This window comes from Salmo salar, chromosome ssa28 (assembly GCF_905237065.1).
Source record: "Salmo salar chromosome ssa28, Ssal_v3.1, whole genome shotgun sequence".
NCBI lineage: Eukaryota > Metazoa > Chordata > Actinopteri > Salmoniformes > Salmonidae > Salmo > Salmo salar.
Genome location: NC_059469.1, coordinates 854,111 through 866,557, shown reverse-complemented (window position 1 = coordinate 866,557; position 12,447 = coordinate 854,111). Strand labels below are relative to the sequence as shown.

At 49.5% G+C, this 12,447-nt stretch overlaps 1 protein-coding gene across 4 annotated transcripts in view; it reads left to right on the top strand.

Annotated features, from left to right (window-relative positions):
* The window catches only part of LOC106589273 (rho GTPase-activating protein 44-like), a 134,676-nt gene that overhangs the window by 108,431 nt on the left and 13,798 nt on the right, over positions 1-12,447 (top strand). For all 4 annotated transcript variants that reach the window (XM_045710246.1, XM_045710245.1, XM_014179021.2 and 1 more), the window contains exons 5-11: positions 271-382; positions 582-658; positions 1,530-1,641; positions 1,753-1,821; positions 1,979-2,060; positions 2,534-2,661; positions 2,756-2,867. In XM_045710246.1, coding sequence (XP_045566202.1) covers positions 271-382; positions 582-658; positions 1,530-1,641; positions 1,753-1,821; positions 1,979-2,060; positions 2,534-2,661; positions 2,756-2,867 — 692 coding nt within the window. The remainder of the gene's footprint in view (positions 1-270; positions 383-581; positions 659-1,529; positions 1,642-1,752; positions 1,822-1,978; positions 2,061-2,533; positions 2,662-2,755; positions 2,868-12,447) is intronic.

The window sequence follows — 12,447 nt, the reverse complement described above, 5'->3', positions numbered from 1 at the left end:
AGTGAACCAGGCCTGATTCATGATCATGACACATAATCAGCAGCAGAGCGATTATTACGGTCATTGCTAGTGAAGACTGAGCTCTTGTCAAATTAATGACTTTATTGTATTGCATCAGCAAATTTTTACAGAATATAACACTTTTATCCATTATTGTGAAGGTGTGGACTTTGCCATAGTGATAGCACATAGTGAAATGAGGTCTGGTCCTGTTTTGTGATCTAATTGGCTATGTGCTATTTTCTCTGGCCTCTCATTGGCCGGTTGCAGGAAGATGCTGAAGCTGTGCGGTGAGACACAGGAGAAGATGGCTCTGGAGCTCATCCTGTTTGAGTTCACTATTGAGAGAGACGTGGTGGAACCCCTATACGAACTGGCAGAGGTACTTACTGTAGACCATAACAACCATCATCTGTACCACGGTCATGAAGACTACACTGCAAATTTATCTCACCTACAAAGCTACACAAGCTGTGAGAACATGATTCCTATGACAATGCCCGCGTGTCTCTCTCCAATCTCTCACACTACAGAACAAACCAGAGTAAAGTGTCTTTGTTTTATAATGTGATTTCACTCAGGTGGAAATCCCCAACATCCAGAAACAAAGGAAACATTTAGCAAAACTGGTTTTGGACATGGACTCGGCACGCACAAGGTACGAGCTGCTGACTGACAGTGTGTGTGGGTGTCTGTGTCAGTATGTGAGGAGTCTCTATGTGTGATTTTCAAGGTGCTTTCTTTTGTGTGTATCTGTGTGTGAAAAATGATTTGTGATTTGCTCGTCGTTTCCAAAACAGGGAGCAACTCGATCCTCTGTGAACTGACCTCTTTACAGCATTCCACATGAATGTCACTGTTTGATCGCCCATATTGTACAGTGAAGATCTAGGCGTGGCCACATTCTCCACCCCTCAAATACTCACCTCATCATACCCCTTCACCTTAATATACCCCTCACCTTGGCTCTCCGTGGATCTTCTTCCCTTTAGCTGGATTTCCTTTACCAGTCACGCTTCCGGTATACCTCTGTATCTCTCCACTGCCCTTCCCGTATTCAGGACTGTGGCTCAGGGATAGACTGCAACCACAGCCTCTGCCTCTGTGCTGAGTCTGACCTATACATATTACACACACATTAGGGGCCAAGACATTGGGGAAATGTAATGCATTTTCCTCACAGAGCTCCTGCAGTTTCTTCTGCTGACCCAAATGTGTGCCGAGTTTTTTCCCATCACCCTGCTGTGTGCATTGAGCTCCCCTGGCAGCAGTGGACATTATCTCTGCTCTGTGACTCAGACCTCTCAGACACATACAAATAAACCAGAGAGAGAGGGGGAGAGATACTATGGACAAGTGGGTAGGATAGAGAGGAGAGAGGGGAAGGCAGACAGATAGACAGACACAGACAGACTGGGAAGTGAACAAGTGCACACTTAGGGCATAACGATAGAGAATTGGGAAGCAGCGGATGTCTATATGTTTGCATAGGATGTGTAACCCCCCTCTTTCTTCCCTCCACCCCTCAGGTTCCACCAGTCCTCCAAGTCTGGTATGTCCAGCAACGTGCAGCCAGGGGCCAAGGGCGAGCACCTCAGGGAAGAGATGGAAGAAGCAGCCAATCGAATGGAGATCTGTCGAGTCAGTCTACATCTCCTTTTCCTCGCTCTCGTTCTCTTTCTAACGCTCCTCAAGATGTTTTCTCTGAAATCGCTGTTTATTTTCTGAAGTTATCCTTTTGTATTTTTCCAGGATCAATTATCAGCAGACATGTACAATTTTGTGGCCAAAGAAATTGACTATGCAAGCTACTTTCAGACAGTAAGGACTGAACGGTCTCTCTCTAATAGCACTCACTATGTCTTCATTGAGGTACAAACAGGGACACAGAAAATACACTAATCTCTCTCTATTTCTCCTCTCTCTCTCTCTCTCTCTCTCTCTCTCTCTCTCTCTCTTGCTCTCTCTCTCTCTCTAGTTGATAGAGGTGCAGGCAGAGTACCACAGGAAGTCGTTAGAGCTCCTCCAGAATATTCTGCCTCAGATCAAAGCCCACCAGGGTGAGTCTGTCTGCCCAGTGCCCACCCGGCCCTCACTCATTACACAAACACTACACCATCTCTGTCCTCATTCAACCCTGCAGTAGGAGCACTGGTGCACATCTTCTCTCTATTCATCATGGTTGGTCAATTCCATTTAAATTTAGTCAGTTCTGGAGATGAATAGAAATTAGATTTGTGAATTTGAATTTGAAAAGGGCCATTTCTTTTTTTAATGAAGACATTTCAATTCATGAATGGAATTTCAATTAACTCACAGAATTTCTGTAGTTTAAATGGAACTGAACCCAACCCTGATATTCACAATGCACCCATATCTGTGGTTGCAGTATGCTTTTCGTTAACTTTTTATGTATAATTTAAAGTCAATAGGGATTGCTCAGAAGCTATAGTGTGTATGAGGCAACCTTAGTAATAACCTGATTAACCTGCTGACTGTGTAACCTTGGTGCTGTGTGTGTTGGGGTTGACAGAGACCTGGGTGGAGAAGCCATGCTATGGGAAACCCTTAGAGGAGCACCTTGCCCTCAGCGGGCGGGACATTGCCTTCCCCATCGAAGCCTGTGTCACCATGCTGCTGGAGTGTGGCATGCAGGAAGAGGTCAGTGTGTATTCCACGCTATCAGTATGTCTTCCCATTACCAAGTGACAACATACTTATTAGCCTAACCTCCTGTGTCCCTGTCCCATTCCAGGGCCTGTTCAGAGTAGCGCCCTCGGCCTCCAAACTGAAGAAGCTCAAGGCGTCTCTAGACTGTGGGGTGATGGACGTACAGGAGTACTCTGCAGACCCTCACTCCATCGCAGGTGAGTTGGCAACCAAACCCCCCCCCAAAATATCTCACTTCCTTTCACTCTGCACTGTATTATCATGCCAGCTGACATTGTCATGGAGATCATCCCGAAACCTGCCCCTAGTCTATTCGGGTTATCAAGGGCTCCCTGTCAACCTAAGAACTTCAACTTAGGTCTTATACACAGCTTTCTTATGATCCTGGCTGTGTGAGTACCTGTGAATACACAGACCCTGAGTGAGCCTTGAAAAGGATCGTCTCTGAATCCTCTTCCATGTTCATTTCTATTGATTCCATGTTAACCAGGGTGATACACAGAACCAGCACCAAAAGGTAAGCCCATTTGCAACCCTCTCCTGAGGGAAGAGTAGTACCAAGGCGGATTCATGTCCCACGTCACCCAGTCTAAACACATCAGAATCAAGTCAACAGCGTAGCGCTTTCTAACAAAGGGAATAACATTTTTTAAATGTTTTATTGTCACATATACCGGATAGGTATAGTGACATCTATTGTTTTACAGGGTCAGCCATAGTAAAGATGCTCCTTGGAGGGATTCAAACTGCTTTGCATTCAATGTGTTTATCTAGTGCAGATAGACACACACACCGCCATGCCTACACATACAGTTGAAGTCAGAAGTTTACATACACTTAGTCATTAAAACAAATTTTTCAACCACTCCACAAATTTCTTGTTAACAAACTATAGTTTTGGCAATTCAGTTAGGACATCTACTGTGTGCATGACACAAGTCATTTTTCCAACAATTGTTTACAGACAGATTATTTCACTTATAATTCACTGTATCACAATTGCAGTGGGTCAGAAGTTTACATACACTAAGTTGACTGTGCCTTAAGCAGCTTGGAAAATTCCATAAAATGATGTCATGGCTTTAGAAGCTTCTGATAGGCTGATTGATATCATTTGGGTCAATTGGAGGTGTACCTGTGGATGTATTTCAAGGCCTACCGTCAAACTCAGTACCTCTTTGCTTGACATCATGGGAAAACCAAAAGAAATCAGCCAAGACCTCAGAAAGATTGTAGACCTCCACAAGTCTGGTTCATCCTTGGGAGCAATTTCCAAACGCCTGAAGGTACCACGTTCATCTGTACAAACAATAGTACACAAGTATAAACACCATGGGACCACGCAGCCGTCATACCGCTCAGAAAGGAGATGTGTTCTGTCTTCTAGAGATGAACATACTTTGGTACGAAAAGTGCAAATCAATCCCAGAACAACAGCAAAGGACCTTGTGAAGATGCTGGAGGAAACAGGTACAAAGTATCTATATCCACAGTAAAACGAGTCCTATATTGACATAACCTGAAAGGCCGCTCAGCAAGGAAGATGTCAAGGGTACTCAAGGAAGCAGGAGGGGTGAAGTCAGGCACAGGAGACTAATGTCCGTGAACACACGTTTAATTGGCACAATCCACAACTGCCAAAAACAGGTAAGGCAGGGCAACAATACAAATAACGGAAGAGCCTGAAAACAGAGTAGGGGCGCAGCCCAAAACTCGCAGCCTTACAAACACGAAGGCAGAGGAAAAAACACCTAACCCCAGCCTAACAAACCTGACGAAAACAATCACGCACAAACCCAAACCTAAACAGAAAGACTAAATAACCCCCCCCACTAATGAACTAACACAATACAGGTGCAAACCTAAACCAGACCTAACCAAAAGAAAATGAACAGAGGATCGGTGGCAGCTAGTAGGCCGGCGACGATGACAGCGGAGAGGAGAGGCACCATCTTCAGTCGACGTTGTGACAGTACCCCCCCCGACGCGCGGCTCCCGCAGCGCGCCGACGCCGGCCTCGAGGACGACCTGGAGGGTGAGGCGCAGGGCGATCCGGATGGAGGCTGTGGAACTCCCGCATCAGTGATGGGTCCAAGATGTCCTCCACCAGTACCCAGCACCTCTCCTCCGGACCGTACCCCTCCCAGTCCACGAGGTACTGCAGGCCCCTTACCCGGCGCCTGGAGTCCAAGACGGACCGGACTGTGTACGCCGGGCCCCCCCCCGATGTCTAGGGGGGGCGGAGGGACCTCCAGTACCTCAGCGTCCTGCAGTGGACCAGCTACCACCAGCCTGAGGAGAGACACATGAAACGAGGGGTTAACACGCCTCGTTTATTCTCCTCAGGACTTTAACCTCTTACATCTAGACGTTCCGCTAGCGGAACACCTGCTCCAATATCCAATGATGGGCGTGGCGCGAAATACAAACTCCTCTAAAATCCCAAAACTTCAATTTTTCAAACATATGACTATTTTACAGCATTTTAAAGACAAGACTCTCGTTAATCTAACCACACTGTCCGATTTCAAAAAGGCTTTACAGCGAAAGCAAAACATTAGATTATGTCAGCAGAGTACCCAGCCAGAAATAATCAGACACCCATTTTTCAAGCTAGCATATAATGTCACAAAAACCCAGAAGACAGCTAAATGCAGCACTAACCTTTGATGATCTTCATCAGATGACAACCCTAGGACATTATGTTATACAATGCATGCATGTTTTGTTCAATCAAGTTCATATTTATATCAAAACCCAGCTTTTTTACATTAGCATGTGACGTTCAGAACTAGCATACCCCCCGCAAACATCCGGTGAATTTACTAAATTACTCACGATAAACGTTCACAAAAAACATAACAATTATTTTAAGAATTATAGATACAGAACTCCTCTATGCACTCGATATGTCCGATTTTAAAATAGCTTTTCGGTGAAAGCACATTTTGCAATATTCTCAATAGATAGCCCAGCCATCATGGCTAGCCATTTAGACACCGACCAAGTTTAGCCCTGACCAAACTCCGATTTACTATTACAAAAGTTTGATTACCTTTGGTGTTCTTCATCAGAATGCACTCCCAGGACTGCTACTTCAATAACAAATGTTGGTTTGGTTCAAAATAATCCATAGTTATATCCAAACAGCGGCGTTTTGTTCGTGCGTTCAAGACACTATCCGAAGTGTAAATAAGGGTCACGAGCATGGCGCAATTCGTGACAAAAGATTTCTAAATATTCCATTACCGTACTTCGAAGAATGTCAACCGCTGTTTAAAATCAATTTTTAGGCAATTTTTCTCGTAAAAAAGCGATAATATTCCGACCGGGAATCTGCGTTTAGGTAAACAGACGAAAGAAAACAAAGCATTCTGTCGACGCGGGCACGAGCCTGAGTCTCACAGTACTGTAACCAGCCACTACCCAAACGCGCTACTTTTTTTCAGCCAGAGCCTGCAAAGCCACGATTCAGCTTTTTGCCGCCTTCTGAGAGCCCATGGGAGCCGTAGGAAGTGTCACGTAACAGCAGAGATCCTCTGTAATGGATAGAGATAATCAAGAAGGGCAAGAAATTGTCAGACAGGGCACTTCCTGCATGGAATCTTCTCAGGTTTTGGCCGGCCAAATGAGTTCTGTTATACTCACAGACACCATTCAAACAGTTTTAGAAACTTTGGAGTGTTTTCTATCCAAAGCTAATAATTATATGCATATTCTAGTTTCTGGGCAGGAGTAATAATCAGATTAAATCGGGTACGTTTTTTATCCGGCTGTGAAAATACTGCCCCCTAGCCATAACAGGTTAAATGCGGACCCAGTTTCCGGCAGGGCAGGCGGAGGGGCAGGTTCCGGGTTGAGAGCCAGACTCTCTCCCCCGGGGTAAACACGGGGGCCTCACTGCGGCGGCGGTCAGCGCTCTCCTTTTGTCGTCCCCTGGCCCGTTCAAGGGATTCCTGAATGGCGTTCCAGGTCTCCTTAGAGCGCTGGACCCAGTCCTCCACTGCAGGGGCCTCCATCTGGCTCTGATGCCAGGGCACCAGGACCAGCTGGTAACCCAACACACACTGAAAAGGTGACAGGTTGGTAGAGGAGTGACGGAGAGAGTTCTGCGCCATCTCGGCCCATGGCACAAACCTCGCCCACTCCTCTGGCCAGTCCTGGCAATAGGACCACAGAAACCTGCCCACATCCTGATTAATCCTCTCTACCTGCCCATTACTCTCGGGGTGAAAACCTGAGGTCAAACTGACCGAAACCCCCAGTCGCTCCATAAACGCCCACCACACCCGGGACGTGAACTGGGGGCCTCAATCAGAGACGATGTCCTCAGGCACCCCGTAGTGCCGGAAGACGTGGGTGAACAGGGCCTCCGCGGTCTGCAGGGCCGTAGGAAGACCGGGTAAAGGGAGCAGACAGCAGGACTTAGAGAACCGATCCACAACGACCAGGATCATGGTGTTCCCCTGAGACGGCGGGAGGTCGGTGAGGAAATCCACCGACAGGTGGGACCATGGTCGATGGGGAACGGGGAGGGGCTGTAGTTTCCCTCTAGGCAGGTGCCTAGGAGCCTTACACTGGGCGCACACCGAACAGGAGGACACATAGAGCCTCACGTCCTTCCCCAAGGTGGGCCACCAGTATTTCCCACTAAGACCCCGCACCGTCCGCTCAATCCCTGGATGACCCGAGGAGGGTAGCGTGTGCGCCCACCGAATCAACCTATCGCGGACACTGAGTGGGACGTACTTCCGACCCACGGGACATTGAGGGGGAGTAGGTTCCCGCCTGTAGCGCCCGCTCGATGTCCGCATCCACCTCCCAGACCACCGGTGCCACCAGGCAGGAGGCTGGAAGTATGGGAGTGGGATCGGTGGACCGTTCCTCAGTGTCATGGAGACGAGACAGTGCGTCGGCCTTAGTGTTCCGGGAACCTGGGATGTACGAGATCGTGAACTGAAATCTCGTAAAGAACATCGCCCACCTGGCTTGACGAGGGTTCAGTCTCCTCACCGCCCGGATGTACTCCAGGTTACGGTGATCAGTCCAGATGAGAAAAGGGTGTCGCGCCCCCTCAAGCCAATGTCTCCACACCTTCAGGGCTCTTACCACAGGTAGCAACTCCCTGTCCCCTACATCATAGTTACGCTCCGCCGGACTCAGCTTCTTAGAGAAGAAAGCACAGGGGCGAAGCTTCGGGGGCGTACCCAAGCGCTGTGATAGAACGGCTCCCACCCCAGCCTCGGACGCGTCCACCTCCACTATGAATGGCAAAGAGGGATCCGGATGCGCCAGCACTGGCGCATCGGTAAACAGAGCCTTCAGCCGACTTAAAGCCCCCCCTTCATCAGTGAGGTAATGGGAGCTGCCACCTGCCCAAAGCCCCGGATAAACCTCCGGTAGTAATTGGCAAACCCCAAGAACCGCTGCACCTCCTTCACCGTGGTGGGAGTCGGCCAATTACGCACGGCCGAAATGCGGTCACATTCCATCACCACCCCGGATGTGGAAATGCGATACCCCAGAAAAGAGACGGCTTGTTTGGAGAACTCACATTTCTCAGCATTGACGTACAGGTCATGCTCCTACAGTCGCCCATGCACTTTGCGCACTAGAGACACATGCGCGGCGCGTGTGGCGGATTAAATCAGAATTTCGTCGATGTACACCACCACATCCTGACCGAGCAGGTCCCGGAGAATCTCGTCCACAAAGGATTGGAAGACGGCGGGAGCATTTTTTAACCCATACGGCATGACGAGGTACTCATAATGGCCAGATGTGGTACTAAATGCAGTTTTCCACTCGTCCCCCTCTCGGATACGCACCAAATTGTACGCGCTCCTGAGATCCAGTTTTGTGAAGAAGCGCGCCCCGTGAAATGACTCCACCGCCGTGGTGATGAGAGGTAGCGGGTAACTGAAACCCACCGTGATGGAATTTAGACCTATATAGTCAATGCATGGGCGCAAACCCCCCTCCTTCTTCTTCACAAAAAAGAAGCTCGAGGAGACAGGTGATTTGGATGGCCGAATGTATCCCTGCCTCAAGGACTCAGTGACGTATGTTTCCATAGCCACTGTCTCCTCCTGAGACAGGGGATACAAGTGACTCCGGGGAAGTGCAGCTTCAACATGGAGGTTTATCGCACAGTCTCCTCGTCGATGAGGTGGTAATTGAGTCGCCTTCGATAGCCAAATCGGCGTACTATGAGGGAATGTGCACGGTAGAGACTTGGTCTGGACCCTCCACCATAGTCGCACCGATGGAAACCCCTATACATCTGCCCGAGCACTCCTTCGACCACGCAGAGCAACATAGGACAAGCAAGACATAGCATACAGACACAGCAACATAGCACAAAAAGAAACAAGAGAAAATCCATAAAAGCAACAAAGTGTTTCCATACCTCACAAGCTACAGACAACAGACAACATGGAAAGCGGCAATACACAGCTAGGGATTTGTCACGTCCTGACCAGCAGAGGGAGGTATTGTATCAGTTTTGGTCAGGATGTGGCAGGTTTTTTGTATGTTAAGGGTTTGTGTTGTTGATTGGACTCCCAATTGAAGGCAGGTGTGTTGAGTTGCCTTTGATTGGGAGTCCTATATAGAAGGGTGTGTTTTTCTTTGGGATTGTGGGTAGTTGTCCTTGCACTGCGTTGTATGTGCCTGCAAGACTGTTGCTGTCGTCTTTATTGTTTTGTCCAGTGGATACTTTACTCCTTTTTTTTAAATTAAAAAACATGAGTATCCACATACCTGCTGCGCCTTGGTCCATTCATGATGACGGTTGTTACAGAACTACCCACCACCAAAGGACCAAGCAGCGGAAGAGGAGGAGGCCACAGGAGAACAGGGTGGATGAATGGACATGGGAGGACGTCCTGGACGGCAAGGGAGTCTACACTTGGGAAGAGATCCTGGCCGGAAGGGATCGCCTCCCATGGGAACAGGTGGAGGCACTCAGGAGAGTGGAGGCAGCTGGACAGAGGAACCAACGCGAACGTTATGCTGGAACGCGGCTGGCGAGGAAGCCGGAGAGGCACCCCCAATACATTTTTTTGGGGGGGCACACGGGTAGTTTGGCCAGGCCAAGGAAGAGCCGTAAGCCAGCTACCCGTGATTACAGGGAGGTGCGTATGAGGTGGAGGGCGCCATGTTACGCTGAGGTATGCACCATCTCGCCTATACGGATGCACAGGCCAGTCCACCCTGTACCAGCGCCCCGCATGTGCCAGGGTGAGGGGAGCATCGAGCCGGAAGGGGTGATGCCAACCCTGCGCTCAAGACCGCCAGTGCGCCTCGACGGTCCGGTGTTTCGCACTAGCATGGAGGTGCGTGTCTCCAGGCTGGTACGTCCAGTACCAGCCCCACGCATCAGGCGTCTAGTGCGTCAGCCCACCCTCACCAGTCAAGAGTCGCTAAAGCTGCCCGCCAGTCAAGAGTCACCAGAGCTGCCCGCCAGTCAAGAGTCTCCAGAGCTGCCCGCCAGTCAAGAGTCACCAGAGCTGCCCGCCAGTCAAGAGTCACCAGAGCTGCCCGCCAGTCAAGAGTCACCAGAGCTGCCCGCCAGTCAAGAGTCGCCTGAGCTGCCTGCCAGTCTAGAGTCGCCTGAGCTGCCCGCCAGTCAAGAGTCGCCTGAGCTGCCCGCCAGTCTAGAGTCGCCTGAGCTGCCCGCCAGTCAAGAGTCACCAGAGCTGCCCGCCAGTCAAGAGTCGCCAGAGCTGCCCGCCAGTCCGGAGCTGCCAGAGCGGCCCGACTGCCCGGAGCTGCCAGAGCGGCCCGACTGCCCGGAGCTGCCAGAGCGGCCCGACTGCCCTCCGGTCCAGCCCGAGTGGCCCGACTGTCCTCCGGTCCAGCCCGAGTGGCCCGACTGTCCTCCGGTCCAGCCCGAGTGGCCCGCCTGTCCTCCGGCCCAGCCCGAGTGGCCCGCCTGTCCTCCGGCCCAGCCCGAGTGGCCCGCCTGTCCTCCGGCCCAGCCCGAGTGGCCCGCCTGTCCTCCGGGCCAGCCCGAGTGGCCCACCTGTCCTCCGGTCCAGCCAGAGTGGTCCGTCTGCCAGGGTCAGCCCGAGTGGCCCGTCTGCCAGGGTCAGCCCGAGTGGCCCGTCTGCCCGGCGCAGCTATCGGCGCCACCGAAGTGGGCGACGCCGAAGGTGGAGCGAGGTCCACGTCCTGCACCTGAGCCACCTCCTGGAGAGGTGGGTTGGGGAGGGAGGGTGTAGCACAGTGCCGTCATTGACGGCAGCCACCCTCCCTTCCCTCCCTTATTGTTTAGGGGGATTTTTTTTGTTGTTTGGGGGTTTGTTTTTTCTTTTAGGTGCATTCCGGGGTCTGCACCTTGAGGGGGGGGGGGGGTACTGTCACGTCCTGACCAGCAGAGGGAGATATTGTATCAGTTTTGGTCAGGATGTGGCAGGTTTTTTGTATGTTAAGGGTTTGTGTTGTTGATTGGACTCCCAATTGAAGGCAGGTGTGTTGTGTTGCCTTTGATTGGGAGTCCTATATAGAAGGGTGTGTTTTTCTTTGGGATTGTGGGTAGTTGTCCTTGCACTGCGTTGTATGTGCCTGCAAGACTGTTGCTGTCGTCTTTATTGTTTTGTCCAGTGGATACTTTACTCCTTTTTTTAAAATAAAAAAACATGAGTATCCACATACCTGCTGCGCCTTGGTCCATTCATGACAACGGTTGTTACAGGATTATGTTCACAAATTTGATTGACCTTTAGCCATGTCTTCATGTTTTTTTGTGAAAGTGTGATAGGTGGTGCAGTTATGTGTGTCTGATGGCAGTGTATTCCAGACATGGGAAGCTCTCACAGAGAAACACCCCCAGACCAATAGATGTGTTGGTGACCTTAGTAATGGGGCCAATGAGTGACTCTTTGTAGTTTTTAAGGAAGGTAGAGTCCAGCCCAAACACATCTTTGGCTTTAGAGTTCTTTAGTGAGCTAATCACCTTGTTCACCTTTGACTCAGAAACCTCCCTTATGATGAAGACAGGTTGAGCGTCATTCACTAGCACTGAGCCCAAGAAACCAGTGGAGGGGTTCTGTGTCAGTACCCTGACAGAGTCAATAAAGTAGGAATTGAAGGCTATTGCTATTTCGACTGCATCCTGTGTTAGATTGTTATTCACCATGATTTCTAGTCTTTTTGCAGTGTTACTGTGGTCTTTCCCTGTTAACTTTTTAAGATTCTCCCAGATCAATTTGGAATTTCCCTTTGCTTCACCAATTATGTTAATAAAAAAGTTTGCTTTGGCCTGTCTGATTTCTTTCATCACCTTATTTCTCAACATGGTAAACCTATGTCTGTCATGCTCTAATTTGGATTTTAGGGCTGTTTTTAGAGCATAATCTCGTTTTTTCATCAATTTCCAGATTTCTCCATTTAGCCAAGGAAGAGTGCTCTTTTGGCCAGGTTTGGATTTTATTTTCTTAAGGAAACCATTTATTGTAGTCTGGATTGTGGATAGAAAAACCTGACTATCCGCTTCCACATCTGTATAGGACAAGAGATCATTCCAGTTAATTCCCTTAATTGCGTTTTCAAAATAGTTTAATTCACTCTTAGGTATTCTTAGTTGATCCGGCTTTCTAACAGTAGAGAGGTTAAACCTGCTCTGGAATGGGGGTGGCAGCATCATGTTGTGGGGGTGCTTTGCTGCAGGAGGGACTGGTGCACTACACAAAATAGATGACATCATGAGGGAGGTAAATTAGGTGGATATATTGAAGCAACATCAGTCAGGAAGTTAAAGCTTGGTCGCAAATG